The sequence below is a fragment of the Melanostigma gelatinosum genome (genome assembly GCF_949748355.1).
Source record: "Melanostigma gelatinosum genome assembly, chromosome: 22".
Lineage (NCBI taxonomy): Eukaryota > Metazoa > Chordata > Actinopteri > Perciformes > Zoarcidae > Melanostigma > Melanostigma gelatinosum.
In genome coordinates, this window is record NC_136655.1 from 9,352,309 (window position 1) to 9,374,644 (window position 22,336).

The 22,336-nt window shown below is 43.8% G+C and overlaps 1 protein-coding gene across 3 annotated transcripts; it reads right to left on the reverse strand.

The window, feature by feature from the left end:
* Positions 1 to 12,669: 12,669 nt before the first annotated feature.
* Positions 12,670 to 21,349, reverse strand: pnpla8 (patatin-like phospholipase domain containing 8). 3 transcript variants are annotated; one of them, XM_079294096.1, is made up of 11 exons: positions 21,222 to 21,349; positions 19,006 to 20,078; positions 18,703 to 18,852; positions 18,406 to 18,557; positions 18,099 to 18,193; positions 17,810 to 17,981; positions 17,634 to 17,691; positions 17,191 to 17,385; positions 14,529 to 14,724; positions 14,024 to 14,340; positions 12,670 to 12,717 (listed from the first exon to the last, which is right to left on the reverse strand). In XM_079294096.1, the coding sequence occupies exons 2-10, from the start codon at positions 19,912 to 19,914 to the stop codon at positions 14,066 to 14,068; spliced, it is 2,202 nt and encodes a 733-aa protein (XP_079150222.1). In that variant the 5' UTR covers positions 19,915 to 20,078; positions 21,222 to 21,349; the 3' UTR covers positions 12,670 to 12,717; positions 14,024 to 14,065. The 3 variants fall into 3 exon arrangements, with proteins under 3 accessions (XP_079150222.1, XP_079150223.1, XP_079150221.1); XM_079294097.1 differs by lacking the exon at positions 12,670 to 12,717 and adding an exon at positions 12,841 to 12,938; XM_079294095.1 differs by lacking the exon at positions 12,670 to 12,717 and having other exon boundaries at positions 13,160 to 14,340.
* Positions 21,350 to 22,336: the final 987 nt, after the last annotated feature.

Sequence of the window (22,336 nt, forward strand, 5' to 3'; positions counted from 1 at the left end):
AACAGCCGGAACCAGAACAAACAAAGATTTTGAGACAGTATCCCTCTTCCGTTTATCCGACAGAACAAGGGCCGTGCATCCCCAATTAGCACACATTCAACCCTAGATGTAGGATTGTGAGTGCAAGTGACAAGAGCGGCACGGCACTCAATAATTCATCGCTCAGTATAGTATTTTGTGGCCTGACTTTGATACACCAAAGCAGTGGCAGGGCTTCTAAGCAGGAATATATATATTTTTTTGTTCATATGTGAGAGGATATCAATTATTCACTTGTAATATTCCTTGGAAGCTTGAAGCACACTAGACGGTGAGTAAAAAAACACCTTATAATATAATGTACAGCCGAAATAGCAGTTCTCAGGTTTTAATTCAATGTCTGAAGCATTCGAAAGTGTCATTATGTACAGTAGGTGGCTTTGTAGTTATGGTTAGCTGAATGTTTCTACATCCTTTTTTTAAATACTGTAAAATTGAATTATGTGGCAAGACAATAAGGCTCAAATATCAGTATGCCAATCACAGATAAACTGAGGAATAATGGTCATTAATGGGCCGAAAGACACTTAACAGCTTGACAAAAATGGCTCTCATTTCATAAATGTTCCTGAGAGAGCAGGCTGGTCACTGCCACAGCATTTATGGAGCAAATGGTGGTCAACATTGTCAGCAGTCCCCTGAGCACAAAAATAAGTGTACTATAGTGTATTATCTTAGTTCTACAGTCAAATGTAAGGCAGACACGCATCAGTCAGGTCTTCCCTGAGATCAACAGTCTCTGAGGAGAGGAGGATAAAGATTGATGTATGAATAGATGGATAATAGATAGGGAGGCAATAAAGTTGGGGAGTCAAAATGCATTAGAACAGCATCTAAGCTGTATCAGTCAAGTACTAATGTGTGTGTATAGATTAATAAACCAATGGAGAGATTTACAAGACTTTAAAATAATTGTAAGTCACACAGCTACATCGCCGCCGACCGAACAAGTTCCTGTGATCCAACAGTTCCGGGACCCTCCCGGGACACCTGATAGCTTACCTGGTTATGTGAGTGTTTACGCGCAGGACACCAGCGTGGGAAGAGTACGTGATACCCATTTAAGAAAGGTTCCACTTATTAATGGGTCTTTTGTGGAGTGAATAACTTGCAGGTAATATATCACGTAGCCGTAATGGATGACTGGCTTGAATGAACATGTAACAAAGTGGAGGGGCTTCCTGTGCTTCAGAAAGGACACACTGATACATTGTAGCCATCAATACCAGTCGTCTTTGAGCCAGTGTTCTCTTCCTTTTCTTCTCATCTATATTTGCTGGCATATGTTACCAAACTAAAATTGTCAGAATTTAAGTGGTCAAGTCCTAGAGACAAATATATATATATAGTATATATATATATATACACACTAATAAATAAACGTCAACAGTACAACAATTCCATAACACTAGCAGAAACGTGAGATTTGCTGCTTGCAGCCATGTGGGGAAGCAACCAAGCGCTGGGTAAAGGTTAAACGGGCTTTGTGAGTCATGGATCACAGCGGAGACTGGAAGAGCGATGGAGTGGGTAGAGGGTCAATACCAGTGTGTGTATGGTGGGAAAATGCTGGGAGGACACTGAGGCGTAGTGCAGAGCGATTATGAGCGAAGTGATTATGTTTTGCCATGTTAACTCTGTAGAAGGTGTTAATATGTCAGTGTTGTGTTTACAGATTGTTACCCTGTGCCCAAGCTGCAAAATCAATTCATGTAGGTTTATTTTTATTTTTTTTATGCATTTGCATGACCAACAATTAATCGTACATCTCTAAAGGACTGGTAGCAGCTTCAGTCATCGTATCCTTCGGGCAGGTGGCGCGTCTGAATTCAATCTCGCTGTGCGAGTATCATCACTGTGCATCTTCGCAGTCTGAGCAGGGGCATTAGGGTTATCTCCTCCCCGCAGAACAGACACCGGGAGAACAATCTGTTCCTCCTTTTGATCAGTATCAGCCACAGAGTTTCAGAGAGAAGAATCATTGAACGTTTGTTTCATGCTAAGCTGGTATCTACAGCTCTCACGTGCAACTGTAATAAGCTAAAGTGCTACAACAGCAGCCTGGCGCTGATAGGACAATGCAGAAGTATCTGGCAGGCCCAAAAAAAACAGTGGACTCAGCAGTTTTAGGGGTGAAAGAGATTGTGACAGAGAGGACAGAGTGGCAGGGTGGGGCATTACCACTAATGTGAAACGCCATTGACTTTTATGGGCCGACATCCAGAGGCATCGGATGATGCTGAGCAGGAACAAACAGGAAATGACTTGGTCTTTACAGTACGTCACAGAATACACAGTCTGGGCTGCATCGGGCTCTGTTGACAGGAAACACGCGCTGACTGTACAATAAAATGGGTTCATGTGGTGTTTACAACTGACTCATCAAACTGGCTCTTAAATCAAAACTTCTGTTTGCTTGTCATCTTTTAGCAAGTTTGGCTTCACCACACATGGTGTTTAGAGTCAGTAAAGGATGGATTGTCTCTATTGTAGCTTGAAATCACTCATTTGTATTGCAGATGCAAAGAAAATAAATACACTTTTGGCCAAAAAGTTGATATTTACCCTTTCTTGTGATGGATACATTTTGCATCTCCTAATCCACCATGGCAGTGGTGTGTTATACAATGTCCCAGTCTGGCCTCTCTTATGTAATGCATGTACATGACATGTCATCTCTTTACATAACCCATTGAAAACGTCATAATTCCCTGGAGCAGCACTGTAAATACGTCATATGGATGTTTTTCTGCGAGCCTGCACCACACAGTGTGGGCGTGTGGATTATACCGTTTTCATAAAAAATGAAAAGTTGGAATAAACAAGGAAGTCGAACAAGGCAGATGCTACACAACTCCCTTTCTCTCTTCAAGGCCCAGAAAGATGGCCGTCCTATCCGCCTTTAATTGGTTTATCAGTTAACAGACACGTCTTAAGCTGATAGATTACTTTTCCACTCTGAGAACTGCTTCTGTTCTCCGTCCTCATCATCTGCTCGCAGGACAGTTTATTTTCCGACAAAGACATTCTGTCAGTGTGACCGGAGGAGGGCTGGATTTAGGGCTTTGGAAGGGCCTTCTCTAAGGGGGTCAGGCGAGCAGGATCGAGGAAACGCATGCGGGCTCCATTGAACCGGAGCCGCTTTGTCCCCCACGCCACACACAAATTGACGATCAGCAGATGCTCAATGAAAGGTGTCCCCTGAACAACGGAGGCCAGACGAACTAACTCGGAGTTCCCCTGAACGCCACTAGAAGACTCGACTCCACAAATGCTGCTGAGAGCAACTTTTGCTCAATAATGGCGAGAGATTCATCAATACACATGGTAAAATGTGCCAAAATATGTTACCAGCATATTGTGCGGATATGAATGCCCCCTGAGGTGTAGGAAATGACACCAGTCTTGCGCCAGGGAGCATTAGGGGCCCCGTGTAGGTGTAGCATGAACACAGTCGGCTTCGGGCCAATGAAATACCGTAAAAAGCAATACATAATTACACACTCTACAAATCATGTGTAAAGGCTCTAAAGATACATTTCCCATCAAACTAATCTCTCCTCATGGCTGGGGGTTAAAAATATGTCGACCTTGGGGGGAAAAGAGAAATCTGTTTTTAAAAAGTGAAGATGCAGATAAATAAATCATCCATCGCTGACAGATTCAATTATGCCCTGTAACAACATCTTTAATAATCATTGTTTACGGCTGGTTGCCTGGTTGCTGGTGCCTTGAGCCAATTGGATGTTTGTCTTGATAAGAGGAGTTCTTCAATGGCTTCTTTGACCCAAATCCTCACTAATCATTTTACAGCTGTGACAAAGATTCTGGTGGATGGGGGGGGGGGGGGGGTGGGAATAATGTTTTTAAGCCTACTGTACAATGGATTAAGCTCCCACCACTGGGATTTGAACATTCCTCCTTTGTTTCCCTTAACGCTTGCTAAAAAAAAAGAGGATCCATGTGTAAATATATGAACCAGGCCTTTGATCTCTGTTTACATATTGTCTTTTCTCTCATCAAATGTCCCGTTTACTTTTTTTTTAAACTAGGAGTGGATTAAACAGGATTGGGATCACCTGTTATGCTAAAAAAAAACGAATCATCTTTGCCTGCATATGGCTCGGTATATCAAATGAAATCACCCGTTCAGACGGATATTGCCGACATGCTTTTACACTCGACAAGTCACAGCTACTACCAGTCTGGCAACTCCTCTGCTCCCGCCCACTCTCCCATCTGTTGCCCACCTGATCCACACGAACAACCGTCGAAACAAGACTCACACCTACTCACACGCTCTATTCAAACGAGACTGAGGACACGAAAAACATGTATGTTGGAATTATTGACTTTTTAAGCGTATATCATGCATCAGGTAGAAAGTGTGTGTGTGTGTGTGTGTGTGTGTGTAGTGCGGGAGTGGCGTGCTACGTCTCCTTTTATTAATCTCCAGTCTCTTGCTCTATTTCAGAAAGCTGGCACAGCTGGCGATCACAGCAGCTCTTCTATCAATTCTTCTTTACTTAACTCCTCCTCACCGGAGCTCTTCTCCTCTTCCTCAGTTATTCCCTGTACACGCTTTTCTTTCTCTCCTCTTTCTCCACTCTCCTTTCCCCCCGCTTGTCTACTCTCACCCTTTCCTTTCCATTCCCTTTCTCTCCTTAACTTCCTTTTCTCTCTCCTTTCGATTGCTCTCCTTTCCCCCCTCAACTCTCATCCCTCCTCCTTTCCTTTCCTCTCCTCTCCTGGTTTATAAACCTCAATTGATGATTTACAACATGGTACAATAAACTGTATACAGTGTTTAGTGTCAGGTTGGAACCTGGTTGCAACTCACAATTCTTTTCATGATCAATTCATCTTTAATCTGTGTTGATTATTACATCTATAAGACCGTCTATAAAACTTCACAAATTGTGAAACATGGACATCACACTTTCCCAGAGCCCCAGGGTGACATATTGGATGTTCTATCCAACCAAGAAAGGCAGCAAAGCAGTTTTTGCTTGAAAAGAGATTGTCGGAGTTGTTGAAGATTCATTTTCTGTCGATCGACTCATTGATCACTGATTGTCAGCTTTGGCTTCATGTTTAAAAATCACGTCGGCAGAAACATATACGTGTACACCTGACATTATAAACCCTTATGCTAAAATCAAGCCCGTCTTACACAGTTGGGTGCAAAACTCCTCATAGTCCTTCATTGTGCAGAAACTAGGTCTCTCCCATCTCCAAGCAATAACATCATCCCAAAAAAAACCCCATCTGTCTTTATGGAAGGCAGAGAGAACAACATCTGCTCTCTCAGAAGTCTACCAGCAGCAAAGTGTCACACTCCAGACCTGGCTTTAACTTTCCCCCATCTTCCAATTCATCAATCCTCAGTCATGTTCATTTAATGTGTCCCGGTCCCCTAATGAAAAAAAGCCACCCAAACACGCCCAGCTGTAAGCCAAGGGTGTGGGGGCGTTTATGTGCCTCCCGCCCCCCCCTAACCCGCCATCATCGCCGCAGGGTGCTGATGCTATTAACCCAAAGCATACAGAACAATATGATGCTAATTGTATTCATTTGGCGGCAGCTTCCACAGCGGTCTCAGGGACGCGAGCGAGGGGTTTATGAATCTAACCCGAGACAAAAACCCAGGATGGCTTCATTAACACGTGCACCTGCAGACTTTACTGGCGTTTGCTGGGAGTGAGCTTAACAAACTCCAGGGATGAATTTAAAAAAGAAGCATTGTTTCCCTCGTAGCAGCAGCAGCGCCTGTGGCAGTGCAGGGGCTGATAACCAAAACCATAATTGCTGCATAATATGCAGTGTTATAAACACACAAAGTCAGATGTGCAAACCAATTTTCTCACAGCATTTCCTCAGTATATCAGGAATGGTGTGGCAAAAACCAAACTCCCACTCATATCATATGGGTCATCACTATGAGCTCATATGATATGAGCTCATAGTGATGACCCATATGATATGGGTCATCACTATGAGCTCATAGTGATGCTATATGCAGTTTTTTGACATGCTTTGTTTAAGGTGAATATTATAAAATGAAATATTTGCTGGCACTACGTTCTCAAAATTGGATTTTGTTTTAGTTTAACACTTTAATTTATCCCTGCATATTCAATATCTATTCGTTTTGGACTCTTGGTCAAGACAAAACATAAGTTCATCATGTTGGGTGTTCAGTACTCGTGATGGGCATTTTCCACTATTTTTTTAAATATATTTCATCGGTGAACAATTCATAAAAAAATGAATTATGGAAAACAGAGCTAATACAATTCATTGATTATTCCTTCAACAGAACTACTTTAATACTCGACTAATCAAATGTGAGAATTTGCATTTTTTTTCTCTGCTTTATATAATTGTAAACTGAATACCTTTGGATTTTCAACCGTTAGACAAAACAAGCAATTTGAAGGCATCACCAAAACCATTAATTAATTAATTAATAAAGAAAGAAAAATAATGCCCAGAACATCATGTCACCAATGGGGATGGTGGTGCCAACGCACAATATCACATTGCATCATATGATTCATTTTCAAAATTAGATGCACTCATCAAACTAATTGATTAACGCTCAGGTAATTAAAAATAAATGACACGTAATATAATGTTTATTTTGAATGTGGAAAGATTCATTTGAGGCGTGTCTAATTTGATAAGGTATGCTTGAACATTGGGTATTTTTCATAGCAGACATTTTGACTCATTACAGTAGGAAAAGCACAGCTGTTCCTCATAACATTCACGATCAAGTGTCTTGATGGAATTCACCCATCGTTTAAGTTGATTGTTTACACCTGTGTGTCTCCCTCCGTGACGTGTCACGATGTCGGCGGTGAAAACAGGCTTGTTGATGTAACTTTGTGATTCGCAAACAAAAAAAGGTCATCCAATGGTTTAAAGTTTTCTTTATAGAGGAAAATACAGAAATCAGTGAGAGTATATGACAAACCTCCTCTCATGTCTCCTCTCTTCATATACTCCTACACAGATACTGACTGGAACTTTCTGAATGCCAACAGGCTGGTATTAGCAGTCTAGTGCAGCTTCAGGATTGCGCAACAGAAGGCTTCGCATTCACAGCAATTGACAAATACAAAGTTTTTTTTATATTACAAGATGGGTAAACATATAATACAGGGACCTATTTGCATGAAGTATGGCCGAGGGTCAAAGTCAACTCAATGCAACATGTCATCACATCACATGGTGTTACAACAGCAGCAGATGCTGGTCTTCAGCAATGGACCTGTCATGATATAGTTGCATCACACACACACACACCCCCAAGTCGCGGCTAATCACGGTCAAACAACGGTGATACAGTCTGGTTCACGGAAAAAAGACACCAGACTTCACCTTTACTACAAAACCTGGGTCTGGAGCGGCCAACTAAAAGGGCCCCAAACATCAAATAGATCTATTATGATGATTAGATATGAATATTATTCAACTATGTTACTATTCTAACTCATTATACTCTGAAATGACTTACAAAAGGCTGCCGAATCACTTTAAAATATACAACTCAGCTGTGTAAGCTACTTCTTACCGTTTACCGTGTACAAAGAGAAGGAAAGTTAAGGAAACGTTTTGAAAATGTAGTTGCTATATCCAGCATAAAGCAGCAAAAGTCAACTGCAATGAGCCGACGACATGCTGGACTGAAGAGCCCAGACGCTCCGCCCTGCTGCTACAGAGGGCTGTGTACTTGTTTATTTATTTTGTACGTGTCGCGTGGACCGATACACAGTGAAGTAAATGGGAATTAAACCACAAGTCAGTTTGTTGGCAATTCTCGACCACTGAGCAACAGGACAACACTGCATAGACGTCATTTTATTTCTTTAAATCACAATGTGGAAACATTATAGGCCTTTCTATGTCACAGTCATAACAGCATGCATACAGCTTCTATGACATGGTCAGCAACTGATAATAGATGAATCATTTTGTCTAGGCCTCTAAAATGTATGAAAATAGTCAAACTGTTCATATTTCTATCACATATGACGAGGAAAATTAGCAAATCGTCACATTTAAGATGCTAAAACCAGAGAGCGTTAACGATTGACTCGTATGATTTACTGAACAATCCTTTCAGCTCTACTATACTGACTGCAAGTTCCCGATGATTCGGCTTAGGAATCTTTAGCAAATGGGTTTTCAAATCCAAAAGATGAAATCCGCTTCTTTGATTGACTGTAACCAATCCAATGTCAACTCAAGCTGCAGAGTCAATCTTAAGTGTCATCCACTCCGTTCTGCCTTCATGTGCCTTTGCATTTGAAGCCATGTAGAAATATATATGAAACAATACAAATAACCTTCCATCATGGAACCCTCAAATTCATTTTTTACAGACGAATCCATAAAAGACCATTGATCAACAATGAATGAATAGGAGGCTGTTGCCCCCACCCCATATACTGATCATCAACAGACCCCTGCTGACTGTTAACATCTCCACACAGAATACCTGCAAACAAAGAACCAGTGCCTGCCTTGAAGTCCAAACCGTCATATGAGCTACATATGGCAGCATCACTGGCAGACATCAAATAATCCTCTCAGCCTGTGGGGCCTGCATGCACCGGCCGGCGGCAGCAGCAGCAACAATAAGCACAAAACCCTGCTGCTGCAACCCCCCCCCCCCCCCACATTCACTCAGCACAACAGCCGATCAACACATTGCCATCGCCTCCCTCTAGTTGCTTTGATGGTTCCTTTTCAAAATGCAGTGCATGCAGTGCTTCGAGGCTGCCTTTGATGCTCAGCAGAATCCAGATTTTATTTTTTATTTTTAAACGACAATCGGCGTCCATATTGCTATATTATTTGCACCTGGGCATCCTCGTCAAGCAAGCAGCACCGTGCAAATGAAAACGCAGACTTGACACATCCACTGCACCATTATCCTCAAGCTACCATATCGCTACAATGTGTTTAACAGTGAAGACAACGGGGTAAAATGCAATCTCCATCTTTAATAAATAAAAAAAAATTTAAAGAAAAAGAGGCATATTTAAACTCACCGTCTGCTGCAAATCGGCTGCTGTTTCCTCTCCCGGCAGTGTGTGTGTGTGTGATGATGATGCTGTAGAAAATGATGAGGTGTGAGTGTGTGTGTGTTTGAATGACCGTGCCTGGCCAGTGTGTGTGCGTTCCCCACTCAGCCGCTGCAGCAGCAAGCTGTGGTCCACACGGCTCCTCCGCTCTCCTCTCCAGCTCCCCCGCCTCTGTCAAAAAACCAGCAGCGACAAAGATCGTCTACGCCTTCGTGAGGATGACGCACCCCTGAGCATAAACACCTTGCCCACTTTCAAGACCGATTCGATATATGTCGCCGACCCGTGGTGCCTTATTTTCTTCCAATAGATCATTGGAATCAATACATATTTAAGCCTACACTTCCTTTTTTTAAGTGTAGTTTTATTTCGAGAATTACTCTGCATTGAGCTAATCATTTGGTGGCAGCCAGTATTACGTCTTTGCAAGCATGTCCAAAGCGCCACATTTCTGTATGTATAATAAATAAAGCAATCTATCTGTTGACTTCAATTGAGTTTGGTCTAATATGCATGGCTGCATTGGACGACTCCAGTCTCTGCCTTATGTCTGGTAGATGGATATTATATCAGAGTGAGATCTCTGTCTTTCTCCTCAACTATCTGTCAGTCGCTGCCAATCCGGAGCCGAAAGACAGAGACACAAAATCTCAACTACAGCGACCCCGTTTCAACAAGCGGCAGCAGTGGGACCTGCGTACAGATATGTGTGAAATAAACAATAACACCGCAGAGTTCTCTTGTTGTTCCTCACTGTATCTAATAACAGCTCTGTGTGTTCCTGAAATAAGTCGCATGTACATCTGTGGGACTCATGAGTAAGTTATTGTGTTGGCTAGTAGGAGGCCTATCTTTTAATGTGCATTTTTCCATCTGCTATTTATCATTGGATTGCCGAGAATAAAATATTATTAAGCAAATTAATCACTGGTTCTTCTGGTATCTTTATGGACTCTATTTGGTAAATACTTAATGCAGATGTTTGTGCAAAATAGTATGAGAAATGTACCATTAGGCACGGGTTTAGGGTCCTTGTTCTTCGCTACCTGTCATGTCACTGCTGTCGACTTGACAATAAAGCTTTAAAATGCCAAAATAATTTGAGTTTGGGAAGTTCTGGATATTTCCCATGCTGGATACGAGACACAGGTGTTTCTCTGCCATCAACACAGGACAGGTGTCTCATGCAGACGCTGACACGGTGGTGTTGGTGTCAAACGGCCCAATGCACATCATTACTGGCCCACCAATCAACGTCACATTTTGAACTGCAGAACTCACCCCTCACCCCCTCCCACATCACCCAATCCCAACCTGGGACAGACCAAGCATGTCTCACACACATTGAGGCCCCGTCAACACCCATCAGTACCAGTAATGTCCACTCTCTCACTCGCTTTGTCTGCCGGCCAAATGAGTGGTGAAGATAATCGACTTGACATCTGTTCAAAGGGCATATTTTCACAATGTTTCACGGCCACGGCTTACTCAGTCAGACTTCCCGGTCATCAGCACCGTGTGGGGAAAAATTGGCTATACATGTCAATTGCATGTTACACTCATCCAGGCTGAGGGCCATTAGCATTCACGACTGAGTCGTGTACCGTTGCTACTGGTGACAAGTCAATGGGAAGGCCGGGACCAAGACAAAAGGAGTTTTAATGATGGAGCTCTTCTCTCAAAAAATGATGATGGAAATGTGTTGGCTCTCTGCATACACACACAGACAACGTTCTGCACCAGCTCACTGAAGTAAACATGTTATTGTTTTCCATGGGTGTGCCTTTGAGAACATCTTAAGGCCAGAAGATTGAAGTTTACACTGCACAGACATTGCAACGGTTGGCACAGACAGTGTTTGACATTCATTCAGGGCTATTGGACAAATAGGATGCTTGCGTGTCTGTGTGTGTGTGTAGGTGTGTCCCCACACTAACTGGCTGGTGGAGATCCACACCACCGTGTAAACTGTTCTGCCGTTTCATGTCAATGAGACGACGCGGCAACAGACAGATGCGTTTGTTTACAGCGTGCCGGTACAGACATACCGCTGTGGGCTGTGAAATACTCCTTTTGTTATTTCCATTCCTGAAACTGTCTGTCTATAAGCATCATACTGTGTATCAAAACAAATTGAGAGCTGAAGCTAAATTGTTTGTGTCATTTAACTTTTTTTTTTTTGGATCCACGCCAAGCCTTCTCTAGAGCGCTGTGCACTTCAAAACCAGTTTGTACAGGCCAGGCTATATTATAGCACCACGATGTCTCGTTGACAGCTACCAGCTTCCTTACCGTTACCATTGACACAACAGCCTTCCCAACTTGGTCAGAGAGCTGCATAGCCCGAGACGACCCAGGTAAGAAGACGGGGGTCAGCCGGAAGAAAAAGTTACTGTATTGAATTTTCCTCAAGCCCTTTGGGGGATTTTGTCCTCTGCGATGACAGATGGTATGCATGGATCCTGTGTGGGCTTCACTCTCACACACTTCTAACCCCTCGGGGACTATTTGCTGGTTTGTGTCATTGGAGCTACTGTGTCCGAGATTAAGATCCCGTTTCGGGGTGGTCTCTTTGTTACATAACCGTTTTTATAGATTTGCATCTAAAGCCCACTGGGTGAGCGTCTCACACTTGCAGTGCATTTAAAAACAAAGCAGAGCCATGACGAAAAACAAGGTGAGACAACTTGTACGAACTTTTGCTCGCATGCGGCGCTGTTTGTTTAAGAACGTGGCACATCCTGGCAGACGTTAAGCTAATAAACGGAGCTTGAAAACAGGAGCAAATTAGAATGTGAAGATTTTTTTCTTTTTTTGTGCTTTACAATGTCAACTGACTAAAACCCACTTACATCGGCAAATAAAAAAAAAAAAGGTTGATTGCGTAACATTTCTGCCAGATCAGGGACAATTTTAGGCGAACGTGGGCACACATACATTGAGGGGATTGTAAACGAGAAGGGAACTACAACAGTTGCTAGGGAACACCGTGAGACCAGACAATCTAATTCTGCTTGAGGAGGAGGAGAGACCGACAACAAGCAACTAATAGCGCTGTGGTAGAAACTCCATATATCTCCCACTCCTTCATGTAAACACAGCCTGGCAGACTTCACTTTACCGTGGCACTTTGGCCTGTCACGCTCGAGGAAATTGCCAACAGGATGCACATCGCCAGAGAGCGTTACGCTCACGTTCACCACATTTGTCTGACGAACACACTCGAGACAAAGACACTTCAGTCTCCACACCGCTGGAAAGGAGACAAATAGGATGTTTGTGCTGTGACGATGGAATTTTTGTAATTTGGGTGAACTTCAGAAATTATTTTTTTACTCTTGCATCTGGAGCAACGCTGTTGGTTCCAAGAAGTGCCTCCATGCACCGAAAGTATTTTAATCCAACGTCCCATCAGCCCCAAAGACGTTCTCAGTGACATGAAACTTTGACATTCTCTGCCAAGTTGCCAGCTTTCAACCTAGATTCTCTTGTCGGTCACCCACTGAAAAGGCCCTTCTGGAACAAGGCCAAGTGGAAGCATCACAGCCATGAATCAGACCTTGAGGTTTGGGTGAAGCTCAAGCTGGCATTGAAAAAAAGAAAGTGCCATCAATCTATCAGTCAAGCCAGTTCTAACTTTGACCGTTTGACACCAGGAGAGAGGCATCAGTCAAGACGCGTCTTTGTGTCGTGCGTCATTGTTGTGGGTGTTTGTAGGTGTGCCTCCTCGTGGCGTATTGCTCACATTGATTGGGGCAACAACAGTGTGACTGGGAGGAATGGCGCGATGGAATTTGAGTGGATCTTCAATGGGATCAAAACAATAAAAGCAGAAAATCAATGTGTGCGATTGGGGAAAAAGGTAATTCATCATAGGAAGACACTGAGCATTCCTTTGTGACAACTCTATTGTGGGTCTCTTTGAGAAGTGTGTGGCATCAGAATTTAAAAGCAGATAAAACATGACATACATTCTATATCCACTAACCTTATTAAGCAGACTTTTAAAACAAATCATACAGAAGTCAAAAGGGAACAATATTTTAATCACGGTTTTGAAAACCCAAGTTTTATTTTTTTGCTGACATTGTTTTCTTTTTCGCATTCCATCAAGCAATGAATCCGGGCAATTAGGATTCTCACAATGTAGAAAGTGTGTCAAATGTATAAAGAGCGTCATACTGAACAATGGGCCACATTGGAGAACATGCTTTGTGCCATGAAGGGAAACAGATACGTTGTCATAAGTATGGGAAACAAGAGTTCAGTGTCTGTATGTGTCAACACAGCACAGTGGCATTAAGACATTTATTTTCTCAAATTCTAGGAACTCAAGCACTCAAATAAATTGACAATTACATCAAATATTATTTACATTTTCAAGGTTAAGAATTCTTATTTTACAAAGTGCATGAGGGCTTTCTTCTGTACAGTGTTATGAAGAGGATGTTTATGTTTTCACTGTGCAATAGTGTATTAATTACATCTTAATGTATTCAAGTTGCTGAAAATGAAAATCAGTGTTTGTTTTTCACAAAATAACTAGTCATATGAACAATATTCTTCATAATATGGTCGTGTATTAGTGTCATATTACCGCCATTGTGCGTTCAGTCAATCAACACTTTTTAACCAGCTAAAAATTCATAAATTTATGAACACATACATTTCATCGGAGTGTCAAAACTTGCTTAATTATTTTCAAATTAGATAATTATGTCTCCATATTAGACACATTGCATCACATTTTTAATTTCACACTATTTACAGAATACTATTGAATCAACATAGTTATACATTTCTCAAACAGTCCTTTTTAGACGATGATCAAAAGCTTGCCCCCTAATCTTTCATACCGTTGGTAGTTTTTACAGCCCGTGTCTTCTTACCTTAAAAACTCACTTGTGGTCAAACAGTTGGCGAGCCACCAACTACAGCTTGGAGACGAAGGGGAGGCCCTGGTACATGTTCGCCTTGAGCTTGGTCCACTCGGCCAGCCTCTGAATGGTGCTCTTCTCCTGGCCCAGCACGCCGGCCGCCTTCCTCAGCTTGGCCTCGTTGCGCTCCAGGTAGCGCTCCCCCTCGCCCTTGAGGAAGTTCAGCTTCTCCGCGCGGCTCTCGTTCATCGGGATGTCCTCGCTCATGTAGGGGTTGAAGCGGAAGTACGTGTCGGGGGGCAGGAGTGCGTCCAGCATGGTGTGCACCTCTGGGAAGAAAGACGGAGGCCATTAGCTACAGATGCTGGACACTAGTTGCCGGCATTTCCTCTTCAAGAGAGACTGCAGAGAAACTCGCATCACACTGCCCGTGACCACGCGCCTCTAATCTGGGGGTTTGTAAATAAATCTGCGTGGGACGTTAAACACATGCAAACATTTGGTTGTGTGGTCCTACCCTCGGTATCTGTGGCACTGCTGATGACGTGGCTGAGCTTGGTCTTGAGGCTCGTGTAGGCCGTGCTGTTGTTGCCCGCCGTCTCGTACCGCCCGGTGCCCAGAGACAACACGCACTGCAGCGGCGTGTTGGGCCACAGACACTTACACTCGTGGATGGCCAAAGCTGTGGGGTTGTTGATGAGTAGTCCTCCATCCTAAAAAAAAAAAAAAAAAAAAGGAGACAGATGGGAAATGATAAAAGGGGAACTGTGGTTGATGGGATTCCAGAAACTGTAAAGTCACCTTGCGTCAGTCACGTTTGCTAACTGAGCAAGGTTAATGCACATATAGGACACTTTGTTTGTAGGGGCCTATAGGGACAAATGCGGTGAAGTGGACAAGCTGTCCCAGAGTAGTACAGCTCTGGGGCCCGAGGAAAATAAGCTCACTGGCCAGAGATGTGCTGCTCTGGCAAACCGCCCTGTTCATTCAGAAGTGAACAAGAAGTCTTTTAAGCAGCTAAAATAAGTCTGTTTTGTTATTTTGGTCTGGAATCCTGTTAAATAAAGAGTCTACTTGCTGCATTAAGTGTCGTTGGCACAGCATATTACATTTGAAAATTCTAATCTTCTTAATTTAGAAGCTAAAGACTGTTACTGGATTCATGAAAGAGTTGCAAATCTCAGCGGTGCCAACAAGGACAGAAAGAGGACAATCGAGCTGAATGGATGCCTGGACCAATTTAGTGCTAACTGCTCTTTGCTCAGTCTTTCCCCGAGTCCAGTCCTGGACGATGTCCAGCCACTGAAGGGCTTTTGGCCCGGATTAATAGACCTGGTGAGTGTGGAGCACAAGTGGCCTGACCCTCCCCAGCCGAGCGGGGGTCGAGGTCATTTCCACGCCTCTACAAGGGGCGGGAGAAAAGAAGAGGCTTTAATCCACTCCTTCGTTCGGATAAAGCAAATAACCAACCAACCACACACACACCTCATTCATTCTCCATCTTTCCAACTGCTGTCATCCCATCCCAGTGCGTGGGAAACTCAACACTTTTTTAAAATTGTGATTCAAACAACACTGAAGCTGATCAATAAAACAAACAAAGTTACAAATATGTTAAAAGTTGTATTTCAGGTGCTGGTTAGTACGGTGCTGGTTGGCTAATAAACAATAATTCTGCAGAAAGAAATTAATAAAAACCAGTGACAATCATCCCCAACAGGTGGATTGTTTATAGTAAACATTATTCACTGGTAAAAACGAGTAGCTAGAAAAGCCTGAGCTCGGGTAAACGACTAGTCGGTCATTTGTTTTCATTCTAACTGCAGAGCTTCGGTCTATAAACATGCAAAGTGAGACTGGAGATTAGGATCCGCTAATGACTAAAACATTGGGCTGTCAACCAGAACTCTGGCATGAGCAAATGGCAGGGGAGAGAAATACTTGTTAGAAGCAGGGACAAGGCTAATTTTGCTTAAGTAGGTTATCAAAATGAAGCTAAGCCTGCAGCATAATTGCTGCCCATAAAGACCATCTTAAGATATCTGGCCTAATAATCAAACGGCATGAAGTAAAGGCACTCTGTGATGTGGACTCAAGCGTTAGAAAAGTGCTCCAAACACTGTAGTCATTTATCAGATCCCTCAGCAGCCTGCTGTTCATTAAATAACCTCCTACTTAAGCCTAAAATCGACCATTATTGAAACTTATATCGAGCATCCATTGCCTAATGCACTATTTATTATTCAGTGTGAACGCAAAGGAGGCACATGAAGCTTATTTGAGAAAAAAAAAGAAAAGAAAAAAAATGTAATTTCATCCTGACTCTGCCTCGTATCAGATACAAAGATCTCCAAATAGTGATGGCTGATATTTAAACATTATCAGATAATGTATCCAGCTGCAGACTGTGTCACTTTGACATTTGATGCAGTCGGTAGCCATGAGACGCAGCACTACCGTCTTCCTCAAACATACTTCAGCAGGACAGAGAGTACTCGCAGCTTAACTTTTCACTTGACAATGCATTCACGCTTCAAAAACCATAAAAGTGGTGTTCATTTGTGAAGATTATCTTGCTGAACAAGATATGCAAGTATCATGAACTTGTTTGCCACAGAGTTTATTTTTTTTGCAATAATCCAGAAAACAGAACAGCGCCGTTGGCTTTTTGTCGAGTGAACCAGGGCGATGCTAACTTCTGGGGCTGACCCACAAAAGTACTTCATCCCTCCAGCACTCTATTCTGTTTAACAACTCAGGGACTGCCTTTAAGTTTATGGGTTCGGTAGAGTTAAATAAATTTTCACACATACCCTTGATGTGTGTGTACACACACACACACACACACACAAGCACAGAGTGCAGTCTAAACTCAGTGCTTTTGTCCTTGGCACTAGGCAACGCAGTGCCACAGCGGAAGTGTATTGATTGGTAAGATCTCAAGGCAATGACTCCCTCCCACTAAACTAGGGCTCTCAGAGAAATGAGACTTCTTAGATCACTATGGTGATCTGTGCCGCTGCTGGTGGAAATCTCCTCCGAGGACAATGTCACAACATTATTGATCATGTTGCTGCAATCCTCCAGTTCTCGAACGCACCATCGACTCTGCAACCTGCGTTGTTCTCAACCTCCAGCATACTAAACGGAGCTGACCTCCTCTCAGGTCCATGTCGTACCTGATGCAGGTCTTTTCCCAGGACGAATTCCTTGAAGTAGCCTGGAGCGGCAGAAGAGGCCCTGATGGCCTGCCACATTTTGTGGTTGCAGTCTCCGATGTAGTGGGATCTCACTCCTGGCATGAGTGTGTAGTTCCTAAACACGTAGGCCTTCAGGGGTAAACCCCTGTTCACAATGGTGCTCACCGCTGACACCTTGTGGACACAAAAAGGGCACATTTAGAGCAGAACATGCCAAGTAATGTAGATTTTTACAGCATTTCAACAAGGCACGCTGGTGTTTTCCTTCGTGCTTTGGGGTAAAAATATAATTTATTTTAAATATCTGATAACACAAGCACTTGTGGGTCTCTCACTATCGTTATACTGCAAATACAAATGTACTTATGAACAATTAAAGCATTTATCTAAACAGTGTAGAGCTGAAAAGTCATTTGTCTTACTTTAGGGCAGTGCGGGTCCCTGGCACTCTCAATCATACGCCCCTCACCCAGCCGTTCCCTAAAAGAACAACCAGATTAAAGACACAGCCAACTACATATACTATATAAAGACTACCCCAGGATGAAAGAGTTGTAAAGGAATGTAAATACAGGATGAAAGAGCCCTGCAGACTAACTTGAGGATGTTTTCCCATATTTCGCTGTCATAGAACGCATGGCTCCAGCTCATCTTAACGGTTCCGACGATGACGTTCTGTTTGAACACATCCGAGCCCAGCTTCCTGTACATCTCCTCGCACTCCTCTACGGGGATCTGAAAGATTCCCAGCATGAAGGCCAAAATGGCACCTAAAAGTAGAGGGGAACAGCTGTGATGTGCCGTTGAGGAAGAGAGCATCGGGAGTTCACATACATTCCCCATGTAGGGTAAGTGTTAAGAGAAGAGTAATAGAGAGCACAACATACCTGTGCTGACTCCACAGATGTAGTCAAACAGCTGGTGGATTCGTTTGCCAGTCAGGTTCTGCAGTTTCAGGAGCGTTTGCAGGGCCAGCAGTCCCCTGTAACAAAGGAACAAGGTTCACAAACCTACACTGACCAAATATGCAGCCGTTAAATATAATCCACTACAGCGAGCATATAGAAGTGGTCTTTTCCAGTAGGCCTGCAATGAAAGGTCACTTTATATTTCTCTGTGGTGTAATAGAGCCATATTAGTTCCCATCATTTGTTTTCTCTGGATTTTCTGTTGGTACTCCCGGTGTAGCTTTACCTTGTTCCGCCTCCGTCTATGGCCAGGACCCGAATTCCTCTGCCTTTGACTGGTTCGGCATAGCCAACCAGGGCCAGAGCTTCTCTCACAGCAGCCTGAAGAGGCGGGTCTCTGGCCTGGCGTAATCGCAGCAGGCAGGGCAGCACACTCGCCTAAAAAAGGTCACAATCGTGCACAAACATACCGGTACTCCCTCTTAAAGAAAAAAACACACATTTAAAAGACATGTGCAATACATCTGATATTACGCTGAGCTGCAGGGTACATAAAAAAAAAAAATTAAATTCTGAAGCTAACCGTGATAGCTACACCTCGCGTCTCGGGGAACTCCAGGAGGTGAACGATGAGCTCCTCCACCCGACTGGTGAGAAGCTTGACATCAGTGACTCTCTGCAGGCCTTTCACCAGAGCTCTGGTCCTGTTGTCCACACCCACCCTGGCTGCTATCTGCATGAGAAACACACACCATCTGATAAACATAAGGCATCCGACACACTTTACTTTAAAATGTCTGAAACGTAAAACCCAAAGCAATAACAAGTGAAATCATAGTTTGCCATTTAGATTTTGGACTTCCCTAAGAGACACCGAGCGTCTTACCTTCTCTCTTTGAGTCAACAGCTGCCGCTTCACTTTCTCCTCCTCGCCGTCTGTCTTCTGTCTTGCCTTGCCCACAGCGGGCTCCTCCATGGCGACTGCCGAAGACTTGTCTCTTTCGGCTGCGATGCTCTTGGAATCGCCTCTGAATTTCGGCACCAGGGGTGCGATGTAGCTGCCGACGAACGCCTGAACGCTGGGCCGAGGGTAGGAGAGGTAATGGGTGAAGCCTTTTTTAGAGGCGGTAGCAGGCGCAGGGGTGGACTGAGCTGCGCTTTGAGTGGCAGGGATTTCAGAGGAGGGCATCCCTGCTGGAGAGCTGAGCTCTTCTGATGGAGATGGAGGGGGAGGAGAGGTAGTGGGTGCTTCAATACTTTTAGCCTCTGCCACGGACGACAAAATAGGAATGGGGTCCCGAGTTGTCCGAGCGACGGCACTGAGAGTGGGCTCAGAATGCTGCCGCTGTGGAGGTCTGTTGTCTCCTTCTTCCTCTTGATTGCTGGTGCCAAAGTAACTATTGATGTGCTGAGCTAGAGTTCTGTAGGTCTCATCCATGTTGGTGGACAGAGCTGCTGGGTGAACCAGCGGCATGGATTGTTTTGCCGTAGTCGGGGAAGGGCTCGGTGCAGCCACGTTCGCTGCTGAGGCTAAACTGGACTTCTTTGTGGCAACAAAAGGATTTTCTTCCTCCGCTGTGCTCCTCTCGCAGCCTTCTTCTTCCTTCATGGTGGTTTCTGGTGGCGAGGCCGTAGCTGTGTTAGCGGTTAAGGTCTCAGCTTTGACCAGCACCTTTTCCGCTTGTGTGCCGTCGACTGCCGCACTTCCAGGCTTGAGGCGGGAAAACTTGGAGAGGAGGTCAGTGCTGCCTACTGCCTTGGTGACATTGTCCAGTGTGGTCCTGATTCTCGACATGCGTTCGCTGGCTCACTTGGAACAGCGGTGGAGAACTTGAAGTTTATCGGGCAATCGGATGCTTAATGTCTGTGCATAAATGATGCATCATTGTGGCAGAGTATCTGCCATCAGCAGGTTTTTGGGTAGAAATCCCATCATTTTGCTGCTTGTTTTAATGTTTCCTGGAAAAAAGAAGAAGATTGAAAACAATGAACATTAATATTTTTAGGAGCCAGCGTATTACACTGCGAATGGAAAAGTAGGCCAACAGAGGGGCCATTTGCATCCTGGTAGCCATGGAAACTGCAACAGCAACAAAAGCAGATGCAGACAACTGTTACAAAGAGGATGGAAGAGGACCGGCTTTCCCTGGATCTGAATCCAGAGTCAGCTCTACTTGTGAAGACTTCGCTGGAGAGACACCACCACGCTGTCGGGCAGCAGGTGGAGGACTCACCGGACAGTGAGATGACTGCCATCAACTGGGTGGCCAGCAAAGATTTCACAGTCGCCGTGGGGGAAAAGCAGATTAGAGAGTATATTCAAACGTGGGAGCTGAAGCCCTGCTGGCTTTACAGTCTGGCCTTCCTCTCCTCAACCGAGGAGGAGCACCGTACCTTCTACCACTACCGGGCCCGCTTTAGCACCCCGACCTCGCGGAAACCGATTCAGGCCACGGCTAGCGTCTATTTCGTCGTGGGCATGTCTCAAGTTAAACCCCAAACTCTGCCCGTGGAGGTGCACTTCGTGGTGGAGTCGAACCGGCTGGTGCACACACCCGGGAGGACCAGGTTCAGAGCCAAGTGGCTGGCGGACGTGATTGAGAGCAAGACTTTGCTCGGAAGAGAGGTGGACCTTTGACCGACGAACCACCTGGAAGAAGATGTCTGGAAGCATTAAAAATCAGACAGAATGTCTTTGAATGTACTGTTGCTCTAATGAGTATCACTACACGTCGAAATAAAATGATGTAACGTTATTTTACTTTAACAACGTTAGCGTCTGACTTGCACGTTGTGTTGGGCCCTTTTTTTGGTGTCTGTAACGTTAACCCGCTGGCTAAGTGAAGCTAGCATGAAGGTATTTCCACGTTAGCTTTAACGCAAACCTATCCAAGACATCGAAGCAGTTTGCGTTAGATAATGTGCATAAAATAACACCTCACGACCATGATGTTTGAAAGCCGAATTGCTCGGCAGATAGCTGACAAATGTGCACACTGGAAACGTTACATTAGCTGCTGTTGGCTAACGTTGCTTAGCTTTAACAGAGAGCACATTGTCGAATTGTACGCAATGTCATGAAATAAACAAACTTCTTCTTACCGTACGAAACCAAGACGGTTAAATATGTTGACCGGGCATTTCATTCAATGTGGTGCTGGGCTGGTACAGCCGACGTACGCATAATAACTGTTTGTTCGAGAAAAAAAAGAAAACAGGAAGAAGACAGGATGTGACGATTTTGTCCCTGCACAGTGCAATGCGCTAGTTATGCCACGGAGTGTCGACAAACCATCTTCGGAATAAAAAAGAACAAACATTTCGCTGCAAAAAATTAGCAGCAATTGAAAGATATAAATAATCCACAGTGTGCCCAGAATGCTTATGCTCTCAGGATCACAGTTGGCTTGAAGTAATTCATTATTCAAACGTCTTGTTACTTGACTAGGAGTTTGTGACATAAAGAACAAATGGCACCTCATGTTGCAAATGCTTCCTTGAAAGAAATAATATGAGTCAATCAATACCTAATGCTATGCTGCACAATGGACCTTTCTCAAAGGAGACATTTTGACTTATCCGACTACAAAATGCACAGGTGTTACTAATAACACTAACTAATGGCTCTATTCACTGCAGGTGTTCCAGTAAGAGTGACAGTGGGCCACCGAGCACGTTACAGGACCCTGAAATCAAAGAAGCTAAATGTAACTCAGCCATCATTGTTCAATTACACCTTTTTCCTGCTGTGAAAAGTCAAATTGTCTTCAGTGAAAAAGGCCTTTTAACTAGCTCTTTCTTGAATAACATGCACACGTACACACACACTTGTCAATCACTCCTTTTCTTCATAATTGCTTTTCAATCAGCAGGGTGACACAGCGCACAATTATTTTTTTTCTTCAAATAATTGTCCCCAACAATTCATAAGATTGTCATTTTACAGTCAACACGAAAAACGTGATGTGTGCACTGATAATAACATACCATCCGTCAGATACAGTCCACTGGCTGTACTGCTGTAGGTCAATGCATGTAGAGGTGTCTTTTCAAGAAAGATCTTGTTGACATGGTGAGGAATGAAACCGCTTCTGTCCAGCTGTTCAATTGAAAATCACTTCTTTAAGGAGGCACAGTGGAGGCTTTAAATGGCCATAAATTCAGTGTTAGTAATCAGTCATCATAATGGTAAGTGGGTAGAAAATAGACTGGTAAAT

Bases quoted from the DNA above. Each gene is read 5' to 3' on its own strand.
- pnpla8 (XM_079294096.1), bottom strand. From the start codon at position 19,914: ATGTCGAGAATCAGGACCACACTGGACAATGTCACCAAGGCAGTAGGC. The intron at 18,194-18,405 runs GTAAAGCTACAC...CCTTTGTTACAG, and splicing joins ATAGACGGAGGCGGAACAAG to GGGACTGCTGGCCCTGCAAA. The intron at 17,386-17,633 runs GTAAGACAAATG...TGTGTCCACAAG, and splicing joins GGGACCCGCACTGCCCTAAA to GTGTCAGCGGTGAGCACCAT.